This window comes from Parasteatoda tepidariorum, chromosome 2 (genome assembly GCF_982258835.1).
Source record: "Parasteatoda tepidariorum strain Cologne lab strain chromosome 2, Ptep-v5.0, whole genome shotgun sequence".
Lineage (NCBI taxonomy): Eukaryota > Metazoa > Arthropoda > Arachnida > Araneae > Theridiidae > Parasteatoda > Parasteatoda tepidariorum.
The window spans coordinates 94160790-94187839 of record NC_141756.1 but is presented as its reverse complement, the minus strand read 5'-3'; the positions used below and the strand labels follow the sequence as shown (position 1 = coordinate 94187839).

Below are 27050 nucleotides of genomic sequence, written 5' to 3'. Positions count from 1 at the left end.
CAGTTAAGCAGCTAAGATATTAATGAAACAAATAATATGACCAATGTTACTGTTTTTATGTTTTTTTAGGGGGGGGAGGGGGAATTCAACAAACAATATAACGGCCGGGATAGCCTGGTTGGTAGGGCACTGGGCCCATGTCCAAGAGTTTGTGTTTTTGATTCTCGCCGACCGAATGGTGGCTAATGCACGCTAAATCTGCCGAGTCTCAAAATCCTCCATGTTCCCATAACAAATCAATACCTTTGGGGGTACTGATCCAGGAGTTTTCTTGTCTTCTGGATTGGTTCGAAATTACAAGGCTATGGAGTTGAACATAAGTAGTTGTAAACCCAAAATTTTGTCGGCTGTTCAACGACGGGTGCAAAATAAAATAAAACAAACAATGTAAGATGCACTTAAGAAGATGTTTTCACCAAAAAAAAGAAGAAAAAAACATGGAATAATGTTGCTATAACAGCATTATTTTAATACATTGCCAAAAAATACATGGGTATGTGTTTAAAACCTATTTATTAACAAAAAAAAAAAAAGAAGGATTCCGCTGAGGTCACCGGTGTCCAAAAATCATGCACAATAATGTTCAAACTGACCAACGGAAAAATGCAAAAACAAATATAGTTATCAGAATAAGAATATTTAAAAATAAATAAAACGAATACTCATGAAATACTGTACATAATTGCACAAAGGGAAAAAATATTCTCTATGAATACATATTCAAGAAAGAATAAAAAGGAAAAAAACTTTCATAAAAATGTATTTTTTATTTTTATTTTATAACCATCGCCGAACAGCCGACCCAATTTTTTGGGGTTTACGACTACTAATGTTAAACTCCATAGCCTTGTAATTTTGAACACAATCCAGAAGACAAAGGAACTCCTAGACCAAGTATTGGAAGAAATTTGCCTCCGTGGTGGACTTTTTGATGGAACGTAACCCGCATTTGCATTACATGGAAAGCGAAACCACGAAAACCATCAGTTAGCCTGGCGGCAAGGGGACTATGATCCGTCTACCACTGGGGATATTTTGCGTCAGCACTGCTGGTATCATAAAAAATGTATTACTAAATTTTTTTTTATTGCAATAAACATGGAAAAAAAGTATTGCTTGTTTCTTCAAAATGGTAGTAAAAAAACTAATTAAAGTCGCCTGTATTAACTAAAAATTTAATATATGTCACATTTAAAAGCTGAATATATTTTTAAAATCAGTATGTGGGCAAAAGGGAGTATAAGTAGAAAAAGTTCTTGCAAAAAATTACTGTTGTAAAATGAGGGATTTAATAAATTTTATTTAGTCTACATTCAGACATGCTACTTTTTGAATTACAGTGTTATTTTAATGAAATTTTTTTTAAAAAGAAGGTTAATTATTAATTGAAATTGAAGTAAATTAAAGTTAATATTCAGTAGAATAAAAAAATGCATGGAAATTTCAAAATTGTTCATACGTAGATCAATAAGACTTCGATGATCTAGATTCCCGAATTTAGGCCGGGAGAGTCTGTTTGGTAGGGCTTCAAGCCTTTGTCGAGGTCGTGAATTCGACCCTCGCCGCGGAAGTAAATGCTGCCTGGTGCATGTTAAATCTGTCGGGTCACAAAGTCCTCCGTGTTCTCATGTAATAAAAAAAAGAAATACACCTCTGGCTGTACTTAATTGGAGATGATCATTCTCTGGTTCAGGTAAAAATTACGATCTGTGGCTGAATGAATGGATGTATGAATGAGTCCGTCCTATAACCGGGCTGTGACGAGTGTGTGTGGCTGAAGATATTCTTGGACATAGATGGCACCACTGGAAAACAAGAAACGTAACCTTTGCCTTAAATTCGCTTGCTTTCACCAAGTAAGCTTGCTGATATTGGCATTCGAAACAACAACAACAGAGTCACGAATTAGCATAATCCATCAATTTTAATGGCCCGTGTTTAAAGGCCCAATACGGATAGAGAATGCCCTTTTTTATGGTCGAAATAAAGTGTTGCGGGTTGAAGGGAAGGACTCGTTTCCGGCAGGCTAACCAAAGAAGGTGTTTTCACACACAGGTTAGTTTCACGGTTTCAGGTCAGTTGAACTTAAATGTTCTTCCCAATACATTACAAGTATCTGAAGGGGAGCCGTTGTGGCTCAGGCGATAGAGTGCTCAGCTCCCAATGAGCTGACCGAAGTTCGAATCCCAGCTATTGCTGGTCAAAAGGAATTCCGCACCCGGGTCGCACCGACCACAGTGCTGACATAAAATATCTCCAGTGGTAGATGGATCATGGGTCAGAATCCGATTGCTGTCGGGCTAATCGTGGAAGGTTTTCATGTTTTTCTTCCCCATGTAACGCAAATGCGGTAAGTTCCATCAAAAAGTCCACCATAAAGGCAAATTTCTCCCAAACCTTGATCAGGAGTTCCCTTGTCTCTGGGTTCCATCAAAAAATTCTCTCCGTAGCATAGTTTGTCCTGATGCTTGACCCAGGAGTTTCCTTGTCTTCTGGGTTAGGTTGAACATTGCAATGCTACGAAGTTGAACATTGATGGTCGTAAACTGAGAATTGGGTCAGCTGTACAACTGTTATTATGATATAAAATAAAATAAAGATTGTGAAGGAAGCCGTGGTGGTTAGGGGACAGAATGTTCACCTCCCATTGAGGTGACCCAAGTTCGAACTCTTGCGGTGACTGGTTGATACGAATTCTACTCCCAGCTCACACGAACCACAGTGCCGACGTAAGGTATATCCTCAGTCATAGACTCATATCTTCAGTCATGAATTAGAAACCTTTGCCGTCGGGCTAACCATGAGAGGTTTTCTTCTCCATATAACGCAAATGCGGGTTACTTCCATCAAAACGTCCTACAAGAAGTTTTTTTTAAAAATATATATCCGTCGTTGAACAGCCGACCCACTTTTTAGGTTTACGACCACTGACTCCGTAGCCTAGTAATTTTGAACCTGTCCAGAAGACAAGGAAACTCCAGGATCAGTACCCCTAGAAGTATTGATTTGTTATGGGAACATGGAGGACTTTGCTACTTGACAGATTTAGCGCGCATCAGTCACCATTTACTACACGGGGAGTCTTCGGCCGGCTTCGATCGAACCGAAGAACTCTTGGACATGGGTCCAGCGCCCTACCGACCAGGCTATCCCGGCCTTTAAAAAGTTTAGTTTGTACCGATCCAGGAGTTCTCTTCTCTTCTATTTTGGTTAAAAAAATTTTATGGCTAGGAAATTGAACATAGATAATCTTAAACTCAGCATTCGGTCGGTTTTTCAATGCCGATTCAAAAATTAAAAATAAGAACTTATATGGGAAATAGTTACTCTTTTATGATTGCATTGCTAATTCCTCAAAATTTTAATATAAAATACAACAAGAATTAATCTTTCAGTAAGTATATTGATAAAAATGAGTTTTTAAGAAACATTTTTCTTTTTTTCTTTTAAAATTCAGTTTTGTCTAATCACAATATGAAACTTTGAATGCTTGAATTTATAATGAATGTCTTGAATCCTTTTGATAGAAATATTATTTATTAAAAAAAATTATTTACTAAATAGTTAATTATAATTTTTTATTATTCATAAAATTCATCGAAATATTATTTATTAAATTAGATTATTTATTAATATGTTTAAGAACAATTAGTAAATGAATGCTCAGTTTTGATTGAGCGTTTTCGACGCCTAATATTAGTGTTTTTCATACCAGCATCCCACTTAAACATGTATTGAGGAGAAATTTATCTACAACTTAGGCCAAATATCATACGCTCAGCTAATTTTCACTCGCTGTGAATTAAATACTCAAATTTAATCTTCTTTAACACATAATTGCAACACCACGTGATATTTATTTTGTTCCATTTTAAAACAAATCATCGACTAAACACCTGCGCTTATCAGATTTAATAGACAGATGGCGTAAAAATTATTGCACCTGTCTAGTCAATGATAAAGTGTAAAAATGTTTTGAAAAATTTTTTTACGAAAAAAAAAAGGAAATATACATGTGAATATTGAGATTTTTGGCACTCTCATTGTGTGAAAAAATTATAATTTTTATCATTGAAGTGAAATATTAACTGTAAAAATAAGAGAGTCAACACTTAAAGGTTCTTTTCTGAAAAAAAGATTTCATTTTTCTTTCATGTTAGCCTTATACCATGTTAACATATGTCTGGATATTCCTTATTTATTCAGAAACTAGGGATTGTTTTCGAATAAATTTTGTTTCTTTCAATTAATAGAAATGTATTTTATCGCACGTGTTACCGATTTTAAATTTTGAAGATGTAATGAATTTGTTTTGAAGGTGTAGTTTGATACTTTTTAAAAATTGATTTTTGTAAAACTTTAACTTCGAAAACTTTTTAAAACAACCTTAAAATTTAATCAAGCTCAATCGAATATATTTCAATGAATAATATGGAACAAAAATTATTCCAAATTATTAATTCGTTACTGAATAATTAAGAAAAATACGGGCTTGTAACAGGATACCTGAAAGTGACGTAGTGTGTGTAACTCAATCCTGCAAGCTTAAATAACATTGCATCTTTAACATTTTTTTTTTTGTCGTTTAAATTACTAAATCAGCACACACTGTAAAAGCAGTATATTTGCTAAAATCAGTCCAAATGTGATGCTTCGCGTTGCTTTCCAATTTTTAAGGGGCTCTGTAACTGAAAAAGTTATTGTCAACGAATTTAGTAAGAATCGCATTATACAGGTGAATATGTCGATCCCCTATTTTTGATTACGAGATACGTTCTATCAATGTTCATTTCCATAGCCGTGTAATTTTGAACCTAACCCAAAAGACAAGGGAACTTTTGAATCAAGCATTGGGGCAAACATGGGGCTTCATGGAGGACTTTTTGATGGAGTTTACTCGCATTTGCGTAACATAGAGAAGAAAACCACGAAAACTTCCCTCCTTTAGCCCGACGGAAAGGGGACTCTAACCCATGATTCGTTTACTACCTGAGAAAATTTTGCGTTAGCATTGAGGTCGGTGCGAGCCGGGAGCACAACTCATATTAACCAGCCACAGCTTGGATTCGAACCTGGTTCACCTCATTGGGAAGCAAACGCTGTATCCCCACAGCAACCGCGGTTCTCTGATTACGGGATCGTAATGGGATGTTGATTGTATAAATCGACGGCTGCAGATCATTATTCCTATAGACGTCATGTGTCACATGATGTTAGACTTGTGACGAAATTTGGATTTAAATGTTATTGCCATATCTTTTTAAAAATGTGTAATTTCTAATTCTTTGATTGGAAGTGAAGAGGATTTTTTGTAGAGCTCAGCAGTCGAGGATGAAGTACAGAATTCATACCAGAGTAGTAACCGTATGACAACACAGTTAACGATTGAATCCGATACAACGTTCTTAAATTTTTAACTCTTCGGTATGCCTTAAAAATTTTCATAGGGGCCGTTCAAAAAGTACGTACATCCCGAAGGGGGGGGGAGGGGATTTGTTATTATGTACGGTTTTGTACGATGGGGAGGGGGGGGAGGTATTATACAAAGTACGTACTTTATAAACATACACCAAATTTAAATTTGACTTTATCCTACACCCTCCTTAAGTAAATATTTAATTTTATTTAAAACATAATTATTTTAATTTTTATGAAAAAGGGGGGTAGACTAATAAAATGTACGTACTCTAAGGGGGGGGGGGAGTAAGACCTTATGTACGGTAATGTACGAAGGGGGGGAGGGGTTTAAAATTTCTCCATTTTTGTGTACGTACTTTTTGAACGGCCCATAGCGTTATGATTTTTGAAAATTTTTTTTTTCTTTTATTATGATTCTTGAATAAATAAATTTTTCTCATTCTTAAGTTTTTCTAAACGTAATTTAAAGTATTTTTTTTTCTAAAAAAATGGTTGGTGAAAATGTAAAATTAATTTTATCTAACATGCTTAAAAATAGTTTTTGAAAGTAGTAAGTTGATTTAGAATATTATTCTCATTTTCATTTCATTGTTCGTAATGCATCGATAATTTACGATCAGCAATTGTCCGACTTTTACTGGTGTATAAGTCGGCCCCCTAATATTCGTAAAATTTGACTCATACACCGAGGTGTACGGTATGTATTAATACATTTTGATTTGGTTAGCAGAAATAGTTAGTAGTTCCCCCCCCCCCCGTCTTATTTACAGTTATTTAGTATTTTTTCCTGTCTATCATGCTGACATTTATTTATATCAACCAGATTTATATTTACAACAACGAGCAAGCATTGCTTAATAACACTCGGTTAGAGCGTAAATAATAAGGATTTTACTATTATAATATGTTTACAATGAATCGTATAATTGAAACTTAGGAACATTTTTAAGGAATCTGTTGTGCTCGTTCTGCGTAAAATGCACCAATCGTATTCTCAATTTCTAAATATATATTTCATATGAAATTGTATTTCGATGAAAAAGTTTTCACTAAAAAATATAGTGGGTTAGCGTTGGAAAATATATTACTAAAATAAAAAAGATTGTTTTCAAAACAATTTAATCCGACACAAAATCGTTTGTTTATAACATAAAATTATTGAAGGAATATCTCTACTCTTCTCTTGAGATTAAAAGAAATGAGACTTTTTTGTTTCTTTTCGAAGGGTAGTGTCAAAACATCTTGGAGCAAACTCTAAAAATCCAAGTCAGGGAATTCAACCATTGAGTACGTTAAAGAGAGTTACTTTGATTGTAGTATTATATCCGTCATTGAACAGCTGACCCAATTTTTTGGGTTTACAACTACTAATGTTCAACTCCGTAGCCTTGTAATTTTTGAACCAACCCAGAAGACAAGGAAACTCCTGCATCAGTACCTCCAGAGGTTTGATTTGTTATGGGAACATGGAGGACTTGCGACTCGACAAATTCAACGTACATCAGTCACCATTTACTACACGGGGTGTCTTTGGCTGGCAGGTTATAGTAAAAGGCACCTTTGTGGGAAAAAAGTTTGTAAAATTTCAATCTATAGAAGCTAAAACACACTGTGCGTGATGCAATAAGCGTTGAGATAGTATAAAAGAGGTAGATATAGCAAAAAATTGAAGTTGCAGCAAAAAATTGAAACCTCACTACATCTTAGAACAATATATAGATTTGATTTGGATATATGAATAAATAAATAGCAAATTGAATAAGAATTAGAACATTTTAAGTAATGGAAAATAAGACAGTTGATTTTGTTTTCGATTAGCAATTAAATTCCTTTAAAAAAAATAAGTGGGAAGTAAGTAGAAGAAGCAGTCAATTTTCGATTAGGTTCTTGTAATTTGAAGTGAAATGTTTGGGCAAAAGTCTACTTAATCGCATCAAACTGTTCAATTTTGAGCTTGAGATACCAATCGTGAGTGAGTTTTATCAGCTATAGCACTGTCTCCATAAAGAGCTAAAGTCTCACAAATAGCTTTTGCGGGTTTAGAACCTTGATTAAAAGCAAAGAGAAAGAAGTATCCAAAGGCTCTTTTGTCTCAACTTAACATAGTCTTTTAATGGTTTATTTGAATATTAACATAAACTATCTTTCTAAAAGAACAAAATGAAAACAACAACAGCATAGATTTTATTTGAACAAAACATACTCTTACAAATAATTTTAAACATGGTGGGAATTTAGTTCCTAACCCAATAAAATTTTCATTTTACTATAAGACTGCAAAAAGTTTAAAACAACAAATTTTTGAGTTTTGTTATTTTTTGTTGTAATGTTCTTTTTAAAATAAATATAATATACAATATGTATACATAAATAAAAAAACTCTAAATTTTTTTTATTTTTAAAAAAAGAACAATTTGTAAAAATTTGCATTTATATCTCTTTAATTAGAAAAAAAAAAGAAATACCACTTTAAACTTAAATACATATGTTTAATTTTATGTTGTTTTATATTTTCAAAGTTGCTTCACATAATGATGGAAAGATGAGTGTTGTCAGTAAGATAATTAAAAAAAGAAAAGAAAAAAAGAATAAGATAAAGTGTAGGATTTTTATTTTAGTTTCACAGCAAGATGAGCAAATCAACATACAGGAGTAACATAAATTATAAATTATTTTTTCAAGAAACAACACACAAAATAATTTAAATAAACCTTTAAAATAACATTGAAAAATGGAGGAATGTCTTTGTGCAGCGCCAGATGCACCAATCAAAGAATTTTAACGTTTCTCCAAGCTTTTGAACTTTGCCTCTGGAAAAAATAATAATAATGAATACATTTTAAAATAGTCATAAGATTAACATTATTTTAATTAGAAAAAAAATATAAATGAATATATAAAAAAATAAATAAATTAATTAAAATAATAGATAGCATTCATGACTTTTGCTTAAATATACAGTGACATAATTGGAACTGTTTGAACACCTGTGATGCATAATTTATGGCCAGTGAGGTAAAAACAGCCCACAAAGTTTTTTACACAGCCGCTGAACAGTCTTAAGAAAATTGGAAAATTTATCTGTGTTTTGTAACAGTAAATTATCTAGTTCAGAGCATTGGATTGTAACCATTGTACTTTGGCAGTGAGTTGCTATGACAATGACAGTATTTATAGAAATGTAAATGATGTAAATGAAGAAAAAAAAACAGTTCAAATATAAAAAAAGGATTGTTAAATGAAAGAATTTTAAATCCATAACACCAATCTTAAGAGCACTATAATAATCTGATATGATAAAATAGCAATTAAAATAAATGATTCCTTAACTTTCTATTTTCCTTTCCCTGTACCTAGAAAATTTTCGTGATTATTTATTAAAAAATTGTATAACTATATTTTTTCGATTTATAAACATTAAATATTTGATTATTTTTTAATATCTACAACTGAATCAATTATGTAAGTCTTTCACGCAACTATAAAATAACATAACTAAATAATGTAATTTTCACCTAACTTTCAAATTGCAACCTCGGATTTTACGATTCTGTATCAGCCTCCAACAAATTCTTTGTTTTTAAAGTTTTTGTGGCCTGATCTCCAAAAATGGTTGAGTATGTCTATTGTAGAGTAATAATTTTCATAACAGTAAAGTATTTAGTAGCAGTAAATTATTTCAGTCAATTAAAAGTTCAATATATTAATCGAACAACCAGTTATTTTCATTAATACAACTAGTCGTATTTTGTTAATACCTAGTAAGAATTGTTTGCTAAGAGTAATTATATGACTACAAAGAGTTAAAGGTATAAAATTGACCTAAATACCAATTTTTTATTATCTGACAAAAGTTGATTTTCTGGTCAAAACATCAGGTAAGACATTTTTCTTTAAAGAATATTTATTATGTATTGGAGATAAAAATGGAATGGGCTCTAAATAAGTAAATATGCTCAAGTTAATAAAAAATGAATTAACTTATGTAGATTGAAATAGTTGGAATAAATAGGCAGAAAAAATATCACTGAATTTAGCGTTTGTTAAAGTCCTCTCAAATTAATATTAACTGAAGAACATTTTAAAAAGAATTATTAATTTTTTCTCTTAAAATAATATTGGTAAAAGCAGAACATCTTTTGAGTATCATTTAGTCATTGCAACTTTTGAATTATTATTTTAATCTAAAATTCAGTGAATATATTATGAGAATTTGGAATAATGATTATCTATTAAAAACATAATATTTAAAAGTATTGAGTGAGAATAATATGTTATTAAAAATGAAAAAGCTTTGAAAACAATAACTAAGATAATTTAAATTCAAGACTACAATTACAGAAAAGTTGAAACTAAACTTGAAACTATTAATTCAGTATAATTTATTACTCGCAATTTTTATTTTACACCAAAGGTTGCAAAGCCTTTATTAATTACAGCATATGAAAGTACCCTCTGAACAAATCCCTATTCCTATTTTTGAAATAATGAAGTAAATATAAGTATGCTCCCTTTTCCAAGTTATAGGGTTATTTTAAACAGCAAATGTTACTCCAAATATGATGACAATATTTAAAGTTTGCAATCAAAAAGCAGCATTGTCTGTAAAAGGTTGATAAAGTTTCATTATAGTTTTCGTTCATGTGTTATCAAAACAACTTACTAATTATTTAAAAAAAAAACTTTTATTACATTTATTTTCATGCGCTGCACTTTATTTAAAATAGTAATAAAACATTTTAAAGGGAAAAAAAAACATTATTTCAGCAAAAAATCACAAAAACAATTTTTTAAACATTTTCTTAATTTATACTTGTAATAAAAAACTAATTTTGAATTTGAATAAGCTATGAAATAATTTTGTTGTGAGCAAGTGATAGATTATTCAAAGTATTATTAGCTTGACAAATTTTTCTAATGATATCAAAGGACCTCTATAGTTTCATTAATAATAAGTATTAAGCAATTTAGTAAGTAATATAAGTATTAAGTACCTTTTTTCTTTGATTTTGTGCTTTTTAAAAATTTAAAAAATTAGTTCTACCTAATAAATTTTTGGTACTTTTATAAATATTTTTAATTTTTCCATTAAAACTTATATTTAAAAAAAATTATATTTAAAAAAAAATTATATTTTCAAAATCAAACAGAAACAGACAAAATTTTGGTCACATCTTCTTAATTCATAATCTCAAAGTTTAATTTGTGACATTTAAGGTACATTCACGGAAAGATATATCAGTACCCGTAAAATGCCCAAAGTAGGTTGTTACAGAAAAATCACCCGCTTAAAGTTCCCACAAAGAAAAAACTAAGTCTCAAAAGCATAAATAATATATAAAAACAATTTTTCAATATTTATAAGGAAAGAATTCAAATAAATTTAGTGAATTTTTGTTTTTGGATTTATTACAGTCAGCTATCAATGTTTGGCTAAGAATACAAAAGAAAAAAAAATATGATCACAAACTCTCATAACTAATCAAATTTTCCATATTTATCAATCCTTTAATATTTAGGATATAGACAAAAAGAAAAGGGAAAACTAAAATCGAATTTATGAAAACTGGAATTTCCTTTTCCAAACTATATCTGTTTTTTTTTTCAGCTCAAAGGCTATTCATGGTATGTAACCCTACCATATGAATCATGAATTTTAAAAAAAAAAAAATTTAAAATCCATATTACGAGCCTTAAAATAAAAAAAGTTTGATGGTATTCTGTGTTCATCAATTAATTATTTTTATTTCTTTCACATTAAAAATCAAAATTCCACATTTGCTTCAAAGGAAAAAAAAGAAAAAGGAATCTATTTATTTACACAAAAAAGGTGGGATTTTGTAATCAAAGATATATAGCACAATATGTCAACAGCATGGTAGTTGATAAACCTCAATAGTTCCTTTAAGATAAGAAACTAGCTTTCGAAGAATTTGTTATTATATATGTAATAATAATAATACTAATAATAATAAATGATAAGTATCTAAACATGAAAATGATATAAAGTAAATATGAAATATTTGTGCCACGAGATAATCTTAAGTTAGTTTGAAAACTTTGAACTGAAGACTTCAGTAAAAGAGTAGAAATATAAAAAATTACTGTAAACTATTGACTTCACCTTAAACTGCATTATAAACTGTTCAAATTTCACTGACTATGCATATAAAACTAAATAAAGAAATCAAGTGGTAATGAGACACTCATAATAAATAGCATTGATCATTAAGCATTCTGGTAATAATATTGAAACCATATAGCAAATAATGTATTCACAAAAAGCAATGAACAGATTAAGCAAGATTTTAATTAAATATAAGTAACACAACTAAAAAATAAATTTTGTAATTCAAATACAATTTGGAAAGTTAGTAAAATCTATCAGCATTGGTAAAACTACAACATTTAATAGGAGTTTAATTTAGAAATAGGAAGCTTTGACAGGTATTAATATATTCAAAATAAATAAATCATTTAAGCACTTGAATACTTAAATGCTGTAGGTTTCAATTTATATGCTGTCATTGATAAAATCACTCTTTGTAACAATTTTCTAACAAAATTCAAAGTGAATAATTTAGAATCATGAACAATTACGTTATAATATTTTAATAAAAAATAATAAATAATCACCTAGACGTTTTGTATATGCATCCATCATGTATGCTACAGCTTCCAGCTTACTAGTACTCTCATTAATGGAATCAATCATTTCTAGATAGGGTTTCAATGCTGCGTCTATATGAAAATGAATATTTTTTTTTAAAAAAAGTTTTACAAAGAAAAAAAATGCAAAAATAGACAATCTAAAATTTAAAAAAAAGAAACAATTAACTAAAATATATAAGAGTAAACAGAGCAAAGCAGCGTTACTTAATTTTTTTTTTTTCAGTGCTTAATTTCAAAACACAGGCAATATTTGTAAATTATCATATTATAACTAACTGATAAATTATGAAAAGTAAATACAAAATTAATGCTAAATATTTAACAAAAGAAAACATCATTTTCAATTATTATTCACAATTTATAGGTTAATTAGACTAAGAGTTCTGAAGAAAAAAAAATATTAATAAAATATATTAAAATTTTTTATGGATATTTCTTTATTTTTATCTTTTAAAGTAAAGTTTAATTGACATCTTTGTTAGTGACGTGAAAAAAATAAAAAGTCAATCTGGAATGGCTATCTAAATGCTCTTCTCAAAGTTTTTATTTTTAGATATTACTCAATTTTGAGTTGCTAAGCCCATTTTTCAAGTGGTTGTAAGTTATTGGCATTGTTATAGTAAAAGCAATGAATTTCTTAAATTCAGAACACATATAAAGGATACCATTGCCAACTTACTCCCTAACTGATTTCAAAGGACAGCTGAAAAAATAATGGTTTCAACAAAATTTTATGAGAAGAATTTTTTCTACCAGTAAAATTTTGAGGAGTGAAACTCAAATCTCAAATAAGAAATACATATTTAGATGTGTATTAGTGCAAAGCCTATTCTTAAGAGGCTGTTTAAATACTATGCAGCTTTCTGGTCTAAACTGTGTTAATGTCATGTGCACAGTGCATGCACCAGTATGGTCTTCAAATCAACGCTTAAAATGAATCTCAGACTATCTCCAATAGTCCATTAGTCTAGCTCTGGTGCAAAATAACAACCAAACTAAATATTATGTAAGCATATAAGAAATAAAGAAATTGAGATTTCTTTATAATTGTTGTCAAGAGGAAACAGTACTATAACAAAGTTTACATACAATACAAAATTATCAAAAGTCCCCAATAGTGTAAAAAAATAAGTTTCTAAAAAATAATAAATTGTTATTAATTTTGCATCAATTAATGAAAAAAATATATTTGTTCATAAAACAAACGCTATAACAGAAATAAAGTAAAAGATTTTTCAAAGAATAAAAAAAATATAAAAATATAAAGCATATGATTACGACTTCCTTGATCATAAAATATATAATTATGACTTCCTTGATTCATTACTCTAGTTAAAACACATAGTTAATTGATTAATTCTTTTAAAAAATGTATTTCCATTTTGAAAAAAGACTGTAATGAGTATCAACAACATTAAAAATAATTTTAATTTAAAGAAACATCCCAATTAATTTTTCCGCTTGTGTATCACTACACAGTTGTGAGAATAAACTAATTATTACACAAAATATAAGTTAGATAAATTGTTTAAAAAATGCAAAAGTTTTACAGAAATTGTGAAATAAGCAAAAAGTAAAATTAATATTAAGGGGTCTAAACTTTGAACCGCTTCTTTGCTCAAACTATAGAGATAATATATCGCAGCTAAATCAAAAATAATCCATCGAAAAAAAGCTATGTTTATTCAGAAAATTATTTATTCTGTGTCTCATTATGTAATTTAATTTAAATGAATAATTTTAATGTATATTTTTTAGATCCAAAGTTACTTGGGATGATCCTTTTTTTTTGCGCACTGTATGTCAATTTGACAGTTAAAAGAGAAAGTTTAAATTAAAATGTAAGCCTATCTTGGTTACTCTCATCCAGCATGGGCATATTCGATTTTTGAATGTATAGCATGGTATGCAGCGAGTTTACAAACCCAAAAAAATTTGCAAAAGGTGATGTTCATTTCAATTGAGTAAAAAGTAAAAAATCTTAGATAAATAACTCCTTAAATCGAAAATAATTCAACTTTTTTTGAAAACTTTAAGCATGTTCTTTGGAAATTGGAGAGTTCATTTCCTTGCAAACTGCAGGTGCTATTTGTTAGGCTTATTGTAATGAGTTTTGCAGGTTACTGCTAAGTTTGTAAAGAGCCGGAATTTGGAATTAGTTCATGACATATATAGATTTGAATTCATTATGCATTTAAAAAAGAAAAAAAACACATGATTTTTTACTTGGTAATTTAAATTATTTTTAAAAACAAATATTTTTGAAACGTGACATACTGATCAATGTGTAAAGTAAAACAATGTGAATAAATCACAAATAGAAATGGGCAACAGGAATTAGCAGTAGGATATCATTCTCTGTGACTTTATTTGAGTTTTATTCACATTGTTTTGCTTTATTTATACACAGCATTAAATATACCCAGTTCTTATTTCAACAGCATAGTAAAGTTTAATAGAAGAAAGCTTTTAGAATAAAAAAAAAGGTTTTTTCTTTACACATGCAGAAATAGCTTTGAAACATGTGATTATTATCCTAGTGTCCCTGACAAATCTTTTCTAACCTTAAATTTGAGTTAAAATAATAACACAATGCTTTTAAATGTGGAATCTCTAAAAGTTTGGAATGAGTCTTGATCACTAAATTTTTACAATTCTTTAATAAAGAGCATTTTTTTTAAAAACTTTACAGTGTTAAAGGCCACCCATGCCAGAATGAAACACTGTATTGCTGATAAAGCATTTTATCATATTTGTTGAGAACAAAGGTAACAGTTTTAATTGAAAAATATTTTGGAGAGAAGAACATAAAATATTTCCATTTCATCTTTGCAGTGAAGAAATATTAAATGATACAATACAATCTTACTGATAAGTATTGTAAGCATTGTTCATATAACTTTATAAGGAACTGAAAAAACCCAAAATATGATCACATTAACCACATATCTATCATAAATAAATCTGCATTAATGAGATATCATTCTAACAGGCTGTTCAAGAAGTATGAAAATGGTCAATTAACTAAAAAAAATGCATATCAGTTTAAAATTTAAAAATATAACTAGGTGTATTTTCAAATTATGCATTCAATGATATCAAATAGGAATGCATCCCTCTATCCAAGACCACTTTTTCGAGGTGGTGCTGAATTTAGGGAAGGGAGTTGAATTTCATATTATTAGATAATGATTTGAAAATATCAAATACACCTACTTTTATTATGGATCTGATGTTTATTTCATGAGATATATTTATCAATTGACATCAAATTAGACAATTTGTATGCAGAATTTTTATGCAATTACTTTGTCATCAAATATTCAAAAACTAGTCATCCAAATTTAAATACCTTTTTCTCGAAAATCCAAATCTGTAATAAAAAAATTGGGGTTAGGATCTTGAAGTTATCACAGGGATATTAATGAATTAAGAATTTTATCAATGAATTCCATGCTGAAGATTACAAATTATAAGCCAATAAATTAGCCAAATGTCAAAAACGTTTGACAATCTTCGAAAGTCTTCACCAAATGTAAATCTTAAAAATTTTTTATAATAATATTTTTTTTTTTTACAATAGAGAACTATTTTGGGGTAGTTTGTTTCAAATTAAAACTTTTTGCACCCAATTATAACTGGTTATGAGGCGCATTTACCAAAAATTACTGCAATCGAATAAAAGTAAAGGATTTGTATGCAGATTTGTTTAGAAAAACTCATTTTGAGGACAGAGTTAAATATTTTTCTTTCCAGTAGAAAAAATCATTTGCCAATACTTTCACCAAAACAGAGTTTTATTTGCCAAATTTACAATTTTATTGCATTTGGCTAGGTGGCGTATGCTTAGTGCGGGACCTGCACAAGTGTAATTCTTAAAGACTTTTGATACAATATGTATTATTTTTACCATTTTCATACTTTTTGGACATGTATAGATACAGACAAATACAACACATATGGCAATACAAGAATATATTAACTTATTCTGTTGTTTATTCAAATAGAATATTAATATCATAAAAGATAATTAAAAAAAAGATTATAATAAACATAATTAATTATTACCCAATTAAATAAAATTATTAAAATGTTAACAAAAACAAAGCTTACGTTTTTCAGTCATTTCTTTCAGTTGCTTATTTAAATTGCCACCTATCTTTCTTAAACCAGCATAAGTCATGTCACATTCCTTATTCAATTCAGTAAGAAGCTTATAGTCATCTTGGGCAACTGAAAAAGTTACAGCAATAAAAACAAATCAAGTCTTATACTTAAATAAATGTTATTATATATTATAGTAATAGATTTCAAAACACAACAAAAAGGACTAAATATTTATTATTCCAAGAAAACCTTTATCTACACTATATTTAATTTTGTGTGCATTCAAATTTAAACATATATTTAGTCTCACTACATAACTATTTACTTGATGTAAATATTTTAAACTTATTAGAATATAAATCAGACAAATGTAAACTAATATGGATCTGATTGATATTATATCTTAAATATTCAAGCTCAGGGATAGGAGCAAATAAATACAAAGTGAGAAAGATAGTAGTTCAAAAAAATCAAGGCAACTAAAAAGAGTCGAATGCATACAATTAGTTTAGAAACATCACTTTAATTAACCATAATAACAATTTAAAAACTTGATTGTAAACTTTCGAAAAAAAATTCTAATGAAAAATAAATTTTCATATTTATACAAATCCACACTTTTAATACAATTTTTCAAACGATTTACCAGCTAATTCCGCTTCAATATATTCTGCACTTTTTTGAAACATATCAACAGCTAACTCATTTAAATTTTGCTCAACACCTGTAGGTGATTCTGTACTTTCCATTTCAGAGGTTTTTATACCTAGTTTATTTACAGATTTTATTTCTGTAAACAATAACAATAAACTTTCAGAAGGATATAGATTTTTTTTTTTTACTACAAAAGAGTTTTGAAAATATCGAATGTATTAGTTTCAGTTCACAGGATAAATCATCTGAAAACGCTACAAGGGTGTTGTCTTATGGCACATTGTATTAAATTCCTTTTTAACGCTTAACCTAACTTTCTATCATGGAATATGAAAACTTTTTTAACTTTAATTGTAATTGTTTCATTAAAATACCGCGAAATTTTTGTTTATAGTTAGCGAAATTTCTGTATTGAAAACAATTTTTTTTTGTGTTATGAAACAAAATAAAGTATGGAACGTATGCATCGAATTTATTGCTATCATTTTCGTTTAGTTAGCGAAATTGTTTGAACACGATTTTTTTATCTTATGAAGGAAATTAAAGTATGGAATGTAAACATCGAATTTATTGCTATCATTCAGTTGTTTCTCTGTTATGAATTTTCTGATACTTTTTTCATTTCTATTGAAGAAGATCTTTAGATTTCGATCATTAAAATTAAATAGTAGATACTGATGTGATCACCTTAAAGCTAGAAACAAAACATTAATGTGTGTTCATGTTTTAGTTTGAAATCTATTGTACATATTGTAATTTTATTTAACAGACATTAGAAAGTGCTTATAAAAGTAATGTGGATCCTACACATGAATGAGCACTACTAAAAAATTTTCTGCTCTTCTATGGAATTATATCCCTTTAAATTATACCATTAGAAAAATAACTTATTTTATGAAAAATATAAGTGGGCTTATCATTTTTGTTTAAGATGAATCCGGAAATAAACTACTAATGTTTTGTTTATTTTAAGAGCATGTATCGTAAACAGCTCCTACCTTGCTTTTTTAATTCCAAAATTTATATTAAAATTAACTACTTAATTTAATTTTCTAGTATTTGATAATTTGTTTCGCTTTTGATTTGATAAATTCAGCTTTAAATGTCAGAATGACATACAACTTTTTTTTCCCCTTGACAATGAGTAGGAAATATATATTTCTCTTAGAAATTATCTCTTCTGAAAATATATGTATCAATGTGATTTTTGTTTTTGCATTAATGTATGTTTTTTTTTAACTAATTGATTTAAAGAATGTATCTACAAAATTTTAGAATCTCCCCAGATGCAAAAATATTTACTTAATTATATTTACTAAAATATTAACTAAATTTGCTAGAAATATTTACTAAAATATCAGATTAAAATGATGTTTTCATTTTACAATATTGGGAGAATTGGAGGAGGTATAGGGAGACATTGTGTGCCTAACTAGTTTTTCAAATAAGTCTCACTTTTTGTCTGTTTTAACTCATTGTAAGTTACTTTTTTTTATTGCAAAATTTATTTCTGAGATTTTTTTCACACACTTGAAAATCTTTTGTTAGTTTAAAGGTGGTCTCTTGTTTGTTTTGTGTTTGGCATTATTTCTTTCTGTTGTTGACTTATTTGCCATGATATACTTAAGCCCCCTATTATGAATCTACATTAAAATTTATTTTGTTTCCATTTCACTGAATATTTTTATTTAATTAATCATAATTTCACTTGAATTATTGCAATAATTTTACTAATGATTTTCATTGAAATTGAAATACCTTACTTCAAAGTGGTTATAATTTAGTGAATCTTATGTATCTATAACACTTCTATATTCAAGATAAAATATTGAATATAAATAAAAAAACATTGCATTTCCCCGCTGAAATATTTTCCAGTACAAAACTGGTTATTGTATAATTTAATACTGATATAAATGATATATAAAATTTGTGCAATAAATATATTTAGATAATCTGTTTTCTAGCTATTTTTTGTTGATGCATTTCATATTAAGTAATAATTTTTTTATGAAAAAAGGTTTACTAACAGTCATATTTTTTATTATAACATTGAAAAATTAAACATTTCTTATCTTCAGTTTTTGTTTTCAGGAATTAAAAATGTGATATTTTAATTTTTTTTTTATGTAGATATTATACACTATCTACCAATAAATATTTGGACACCCTATGCAAATGACTATATCTGCGGTCCTGAGATACGTCACGTCTTCTGCTGGTATATATTTTGTAGGAAACAACATCGGCATTAGTCCCATGCTAGATGCCTACTGCACAATTTTGGATGACAATGTGCTAAGTTGTGGCAGTTTTACGCGGTGGACCCCTGTTACTTCCAGGATGACAATGCCAGCTGTCATGTTGCGAGAGTCACCAAGACTTGGTGTCATTTCAATTGAAATGGACTGGCCTGCCCAGACCTGAACCCTATCGAGAACCTCTGGGACGATTTGGATCGCCGAATTAAGGGGTGTACTACCCGTCCAAAATCGGTGAAGGAACTTACATGTCTTCTCCAAGCCGAGTGGAACAAAATACCACTAGCTGTCACACTAGGACTTGTGGAAAGTATGCCCCTGAGGGTTTACGCTGTACTTGCCTCTCGTGGAGGCTCTACCAACCATTGATCATGAATAAAGTTTGTTTTTCTTTTCAATCACACATGTCCAATTACTTATTGGTAGATAGTGTAGTGAACTTACTATTTATTTATTTATTATTATAATTTTTCAGCATGGAGGACAGTCTTTCTCTCAGCCCTCCTTTATCAGATGAATCCGATTGTGAGGAAGAAATATTATCTTTAAAAGATGTGCCATATTTTTCTTGCCAGGAATCGTCTTATTTAAAAAGTAAATTGTTCGGCCAGTTTATAACTTTAAGCTTAGACGAGCACGAGGAACGCGTTATTCTTCTATTTGGAAAATGTTATTCTTCTACTTCAGTTCTGTGGCATAACATACATTTGTTGTTTGATGACATTGTGAAAAATTGTTTCTACATTCGAGCTTTGACCGTAGAAAATGTAGATTGTCTGCAGTCTGGAGATTCTTTGTCTTTGATTCAAAATCTTAGAAAAGATATTTGTGGTGCATTTTCATTTTTATTTAAATCCCTACAAATAGTTTATTATGAATCAACATCATTTGATTCTAGTATCCTTCAACATTCCGAGGAACTTGCCAAAAAAGTAGAGTCTCTGACCACACTTATTTCGCAAGTAAAATCTCTGCTATTATCTGTTGGGCGAATTACCGGTGTACCTTTTATAATACAAGTGAAAGACTTTCACGAGAAGAATAAAATTGCTCTTTATCAGTATCATTATTTTCATATGATCCTGGATGTATGGTGGAGTTCAAGTGCTATTCTTTATTTAGTGTCTCTTTTACCTTTTGAGATAAATAAAAAGGAAATATTTTGCTGCAGCTTAGCTCAACTGGAACCATATTTACAAGTAATTTCATTGATTATTTCCGATTTAGTTTGTTTGGCTTTAAAACAGCATGAGAATATCAATTCTTTTTCTGATTACTCACCATTTAAATGCAGGTGCATTCAGGAACTTTGGATTATGTGTATTATGATGTTAGATGAAAAATCCAGTTCCACGAATGATTCATTTTGGAGTAATTATAACAGAATTATTCAAGATTTCTGTAAACGTTCTGGTGAACGAGAAGTGGTTCAAGAGTCAATTTATTCATTTCCTTTATTTGATATTGCAACAGAGCACCAAGATGTCATAATTCTATGTCTGTGGCTCACTTCGCATGTATCGAATCTTTATAAATATGATAAGTGGGGAAATCACAGCGATTCCGTTGTTCCCAAGAGTGGATATGTTGTTGTAAAAAATTTGATACATTTAATTATAACATCAAGTGAAAAAGAAAAAACTCTTAAAGAGGCTTTATTTTATTGTATTCAAATGGTTTCAAGTTGGGAACCAAGTTCTGATGTTATATTACCTCTTACTGATTATTTTATTAAGAAAATTAATGAAACTTTTCTTCCGAAGTCTGATATAAATTATCTTAGCTTTTTGCATAGTAGTTCTTTGGATTGGTATAAGAAAATACTTATGTACGCTGCATCAGATATTTCGTCAAATGAGTTAAGCAGCTATGATTTATTTTTGAAAATGTTATTTATCTTGTTGAGTAAAAGCTCAGATGGAAATATTTGGCGCTCTCTTAAAGGTAGAATATATAGTAAATTTATGTCTAAAAAGGTTAAAGAACTGACTGAAGTGGCCCTCCAAAATAGTTGCACTTTATTTTTAACGATTGTTAATGTCGGTAAAGAAGACATTATGAAGGATGTTACAAGCAAAATATGTGAAATAGTTTCAATAACAGAGGCAGTTGGTAATGATAAGAAACAAATTATTTCTTGGCGAGCCGTTTTTGTGTTGATGCAAGTTTATCAGGATAAAAGGCACTCTCTTAGCTTAATCATCAGTAAAATTTCCAAATATTTTATTGATGCCTGCTTAAGTTATCAAAACATTCATAACGACACAATGAAGAAAAATTCAATAATGAAATTATTAATGGTTTATATTGATAGCATGTCTGATATTTTTGAAAATTGTCAGAATTTAAGCTTGAATGAATCTGAACTTCTAAGTGTAGATTTTTCAACGTTATTGTTATCTTGTGGGGTAGCTGAGCTTAACTATATCCTTAATGCATTTTATAACATCTTAAAAAAAGTTCAGACTTCTGTGCCTATTGGTTTAGATAATAGCATTAAAATACAATATGTTAACTTCTTGAAATATTTTTTGGCTAATGTTAACCCCAGCATTGAAAAACTTTTAACAAGTAATACTCCTCCTCTGATAATAGCTGAAATATCAGCATTGCTTGCTCATTTAGGTTATAAATTTTCTACTTCTCTTGATTCATCGATACATGATTATAGTTCTATGATTGTAAATTTTTTGGAGAGAGATAATGCCAATGGTGAGATGGTTTGTCGTTTCTTATGTTTTATACTTGATGACGAACAACTTGTGAGTGCTTTAAAATCAAGTTATGATTTCAGTACAGTTGCTTTCCAGTCTTGGCTGAAATGTGTTTTATATGTAACACCACCATGTAATCAAATGGATTTACTAACACTAAAGGTTCTTTTGCAAAGAGAAATATTAGAATTGTTGCCCGATACAGAATGTTTGAATTTTGAAGATGGCAATTACGTTTATTTATGTATTGCATTTTTTCATGTAATGGGAAATCATTTTGATAATCTTAAAACTCTTCAAGATAAAAATACACTGAAACTAAAAATACAACAATATTTTAAATTGTTTGTCCCATCTGTTGTTAATAGAATTAAAAAACAGCATGATCTGTCAACACTTACCCATTTGTATAAAATAATATCCCATCTAGTAGAACACTGTTCTCAATTGTTACATTTAAGATTTAACTCTTCCAGCTTTTTGCCTCAACTTCTCGATCAAACTGTTTTTCCGCACTTGGTGTTTCCAAAAGATAAGACTGCACAGTCAATAATGTCTTGTTCTATTAAGGATTATCTGCCGAACTTTTTGAGGGGACTTTTCAAACTAAACTATGCAGATGACAAGTGTATTGAAAGAGAAATTAAAAATATCATTGTGACGTATGTAGGGTCATACTTGCTTCCGAATAATCCGATCGCAAACTTTTATCTAGATTATTGCATTAAAAGACCGGAGACGTTACCTTTTCTTTTAGATGTTTTGAAAATGAATATTTTAAATAAGCCTGGAACAAAAAATGGATTTTTAATCTGTATTGAAATGATTAAAATTGCACCTCTAAAGCAGAAAAAAGGAATTTCTGAGGTTCTATTAAAATGTTCTTTTGAAATATATATGAATCACACAGGCCCTTTCTCGGATTTTTTGTTCAAATTGAGTCGAGAAGTATTTGTTTATTTGAAAAATGAATTGACTGATAGTGAGACTAGAACTTTTTTGATGCCAGTATTAGAATGGTTCATTCAAGAAAAACTTCAATGGTCTGTGGTTAGGGGCTTTAGTATTCTGAATGATGTAATTTCTAACATTCCAGATTTGTTTGCTGAATTAGTGCCTTGTTTAACCAAAACTATCATCGAGCTTGAAAAAGCTAGGGGCTCAGGTACAGATATTTTGCTGCGTGAAAGTTTACAGAATTTTGTTAATAAGCGTAGTTTATAGTTTTTAAAATATTTTTTAAATATATATTACTAATTATTGTATAATGCATGCAACAAATTTGAAAATTTACAGAATTTTAGTAATAAGTGTATTTTGTAGTTTTTAAAATATTTTTTTAAATATATATTACCTCTCTATTAAATATATATTAATAAGTGATATTACTAATTATGATATGATGTATGCAACAATTTTTTTTTTTTTTTTAAATAAACTATTTAGCAAACTGGTGTGTGGGATAATGTATTTCCTCTAACCATAAGCAAAAAGCACATTTCTTTTTTTAAGCCATTAGTAGCTGACACTTTTCTTAACACAATTTACATATTTACTACATGTTCCATTTCCATTTTTTTTTTCTTAATTAGGTTTGGAACCAACTAGTTTCTACAGTCAAATAGGGCTACTGACTTATTTTTCTGATTTTTTTAGTAAAAGTAAATGAAGGTGTTAAAAAAAAACTTGTTAAAAACAAAAATAGGAACACAAAGCATGATAAGCCAATCAGGAGTAATTGGGAGACAACGTGAAAAACCCTGGAAATTTTATGTGTAAAAAATAGATATCACAAAACCAATTTATAAATGATACATATTTTATATTTAACATAATTTTTTGAACTAACATTATTAATTAAATTATTTACTAATGAAGAATATCACACTTTTATAGTAACTAATTCCAGGAAGAACTTACTTCTTACTAGAAGCACAATATTGAATTTTTAAATTGTGTAAGTATGAATCACAATGCATAATCTTTAGATTGTGTGAATATGAATAACATTAATCACATAAAAATACGAATATTGATGTTTGATTTTGCAACTGAATGAATTTGTATCGCAATATGTGAATGGAAATCGTGATGTACGATTTTTAAATATGGTGAATTTGAATCGCAACGCGTAACGATTAAATTAGGTAAATACAGAAGTTGATGGTTAATATTACAATTTAGTCGATGAGAACCTCGATATTAGTAGATTCCAAATGTATTCAAAATGGCGAAAATCTGCCAAACCAAAAGAATCAAATTGGGGGAGAATAGGTATGTAACGTCTTGTTAACGGGATTTAGCATAAGTTTTAATTTCGTCAAATTAGGAGTTTTTGATTTGTGAACCAATAATGTTGAGGTACTCGGAATTCTGCGATATTCACTAAAAAATCTCATACCTTGCATGTAGTTATTAGACCAGCCCTGGGTTGAAAAAAATAAATATAAGGACGGAAAAGGCATTAGAATATAGAAAAATTAGAACATTTTGACCTGAATTTGTAAGGTATCTGCTCACCTGGAAAGTCGTGAATTTCGGTATTGAACAGAATTTGTCATGAAATGTCATTTTAACTATTTTTTAAAAAAATCATGAAAAGTCATGGATTTAGGTCGCCAAAAAATCTTAATTTTTAAAATTAGAATTTACCCCCTCCCCCCAATTTCACAGTGTTCCGAATATCTGAATTTGTAAACAAATCCTCACTCACAGTCATATTTTATTAAAATATAAAATCAGGGTGCATTTTTAAAAAGTACTTATTTTTGTTTTTTAAAAGCCATTAAAGGTGCTTTGTTCATTGGGTGCTTTTAAAAAGTGCGACATTTTACCTTTTTTAAAATTAGTTTTTTTCTTTATGTTGATTTTCGCTTCGAATTATGTAAAAAGACACAGTTCACCTTGTTCTATTCAACGTTTTCATAATTAATTCAGCACCAATCTATTTTGGTGTATAGTCAGTCCGTAGCGTATGAAAACGCCATTCGTTTTACAAGATTCAAAATTTCAGGATTTTTGACAATTGTCAAAAACCATGTCATAAGTTTTTTTTTGACACAATGTTTAAAACAAGATAAAACCTTCGATTGTCAAAAACTTTCCAACCCTGTTTAATTGTGATAATTTTTTAAAGTGCTTAAAACTATTTTTTGAGCGCTTATTTTTTGTTGGTAATTTGGCTATGCACCCTGAAATTTTTTTTATTGTGTTCTTTCAAAAAATTTAAAAAAAAAAAACATTTCTAGAGCGATTATCTTTCAAACTTCTGTGATTTTAGAATTTTTGTTATTAATTTTTTTTATTTTATCAATTTAAAATTTAAGCTGAAGCAAGCCAGTCATTGGCGAATTTTTTTATTCCAAAATGAGAACAGAAAAATTAGGAGTAATTATTTTCTTTCTGATGAAAAAGAAAAGTATCTTTAGAATTCTGCAGGAAAAAAAAATTGTTGCTTATGTATTTTTTTCAGCTATTTTATTGCTTCAACTCTTTCTTTACTCTGTTTTTTAAATTTAATGCAGAGTATAAAATTTTACTAGAGTATATATAGTGAAGATGCAGAGTATAACAGTTTTGGCTATACCTATCATTTCAATGAATGTCATTATAATGCTTTTTTAAATTTATAGTTTTTTTCTCAGAGAAAATAGTAACTTTGTTAAGTCATGAAAAATTCTTGGAATTTGTCATGGAATTGAAAATCTAAAATGTAGATTGGAACAAGATTTAAGAAAATTGATAGCTTTTCTAGATTGTCTTATGAAGAATCTCAATGCAATTGTGATATAAATGCAATAAATTTTTTAGAAACCCTAGTTTAATTAAACAGGAAATTGTGTACAGAAAAAAAGTGCAATAATTGTTTTTTTGTTAAACATTCAATCAATTTTCTAGAGTGTTAGTATTAACAATATTTGTATCACAAAATGGCAGTAATTTACAAACACAATCTCTGTATTTTAAATTTTTCTCTCCAAAAATTAATAGAAGAGTGAAATTTCTTTAAAAAAACTCTTTTTGATAACACTGCTTTCAATTGCATAAAATTCTGGAAAGTTTCAAGAGATTTTCTTTTAAACATATTTCAATCCTAAATAATTTAAAATATGCTTTTCAAGCAAATTATGGGCTACTTATAAAAGTTGGTTTCTTTAATTAAACATTGAAACAGTATATATAAGAAGCATATAAATAAAGGAAAAACTTTCAATACAGATTACCTTCCTAAAATAAGTGATTATGCTATGATGCACAGTAAAGCTAAAAATTAGTCTGTTTTCAAATCATCATGATTTTAAACTGATAATCCATTATTTTGATTGAGTCATTAATAACTACCAATAGGAATTAAGCTATAAGAATGACATCAGGATATGCAAGTTAAGTTAAGAAAAGTTAATTTTGTAGTGTGAACTAGATTATATCAAAATATGAGAAGTTTGTTTTGATTTATATGGTTAAAGGCAAAATTCTTTTTAAGTAAGGAGCCACAGCATAAAATTTACACATTCTTTCTACTATTAAGAGAAATCCAGATGGAAATATTCCTAAATGAATTATGTACAATTTAGCTTTAAGAAAAAGAAAATTATTGAAGATAAGGAATAACAAGAATGATTTCTTTAATTAAAAACATCGCTACTGCATCATCATAAGTGGATTATTAACAACCCAGGGTGGGTTCTGGCCTTCTCCATGAGCTATTACTATCTACACCTACCTGATCTTGGCAGATTAGCCTTAAAGTTCACATCCACACAATCAATCTATCTTATCTCAAACTTTTTTTCTTTCAATTGTTTGTCCGAATGTTAGTGTTCGTAGTTTTACAAACTTTAAAATGTTTCTTTAACAAAACATTTTTAACATAGGTCCAAGAAAATAAATTTTCTGTCTTGATTAACTATGTGCAGGGATGAGATTAGCCAAAAGGTAAAAAAGCTGAATTTCCACGATAGTAAATTTTACGCAAGCGCAACCCTTTAACAACAAATTCCAGACAGTTTAAGGTAATAAATAATGTGTTGATATACAATTGTGTACTAATCTATTAGTATATAAATGATTACATTGATACTCAACATTTAGTGAAAATAAAAATTACCAATTGAAAAGCTGGAAATTATATTTTTCCTCAGTTCACATAAGAGACAATTTTTACTTGAAAAACTACCTGGTTTAGCAAATTAAAACTACTAAGAATATACATTAATATTTCATT

General features: G+C 28.9%; 2 protein-coding genes across 7 annotated transcripts; one reads left to right on the top strand and one right to left on the bottom strand.

Moving 5' to 3' along the window:
- Positions 1 to 8012: 8012 nt before the first annotated feature.
- Positions 8013 to 17125, bottom strand: Blos2 (biogenesis of lysosome-related organelles complex 1 subunit 2). Of its 2 annotated transcripts, XM_087157765.1 has the most exons (5): positions 16844 to 17109; positions 16204 to 16323; positions 15443 to 15463; positions 12055 to 12159; positions 8013 to 8228 (listed from the first exon to the last, which is right to left on the bottom strand). In XM_087157765.1, exons 1-5 carry the CDS (start codon positions 16944 to 16946, stop codon positions 8197 to 8199), a joined length of 381 nt encoding a protein of 126 aa, XP_087013891.1. In that variant the 5' UTR covers positions 16947 to 17109; the 3' UTR covers positions 8013 to 8196. The 2 variants fall into 2 exon arrangements, with proteins under 2 accessions (XP_087013891.1, XP_087013892.1); XM_087157766.1 differs by lacking the exon at positions 15443 to 15463 and having other exon boundaries at positions 16844 to 17125.
- An 88-nt stretch (positions 17126 to 17213) lies between these two features.
- LOC107440760 (protein MMS22-like) lies at positions 17214 to 23279 on the top strand. Of its 5 annotated transcripts, none has more exons than XM_043047978.3 (2): positions 17214 to 17405; positions 19588 to 23279. In XM_043047978.3, exon 2 carries the CDS (start codon positions 19589 to 19591, stop codon positions 23048 to 23050), a length of 3462 nt encoding a protein of 1153 aa, XP_042903912.2. In that variant the 5' UTR covers positions 17214 to 17405; position 19588; the 3' UTR covers positions 23051 to 23279. The 5 variants fall into 5 exon arrangements, with proteins under 5 accessions (XP_042903912.2, XP_015909268.2, XP_042903913.2 ...); XM_016053782.4 differs by having other exon boundaries at positions 17216 to 17310; XM_043047979.3 differs by having other exon boundaries at positions 17219 to 17301.
- The last annotated feature ends 3771 nt before the right edge of the window (positions 23280 to 27050 follow it).

Excerpts from the sequence above, each read along its gene's own strand:
- LOC107440760 (XM_043047978.3), top strand. The coding sequence starts at position 19,589 with ATGGAGGACAGTCTTTCTCTCAGCCCTCCTTTATCAGATGAATCCGAT.
- Blos2 (XM_087157765.1), bottom strand. The coding sequence starts at position 16,946 with ATGGAAAGTACAGAATCACCTACAGGTGTTGAGCAAAATTTAAATGAG. Across the intron at positions 16,324-16,843 it reads TATTGAAGCGGAATTAGCTG|TTGCCCAAGATGACTATAAG; the intron begins GTAAATCGTTTG and ends TAACTTTTTCAG. Across the intron at positions 15,464-16,203 it reads GAAAGAAATGACTGAAAAAC|ATTTGGATTTTCGAGAAAAA; the intron begins GTAAGCTTTGTT and ends TTTTTATTACAG.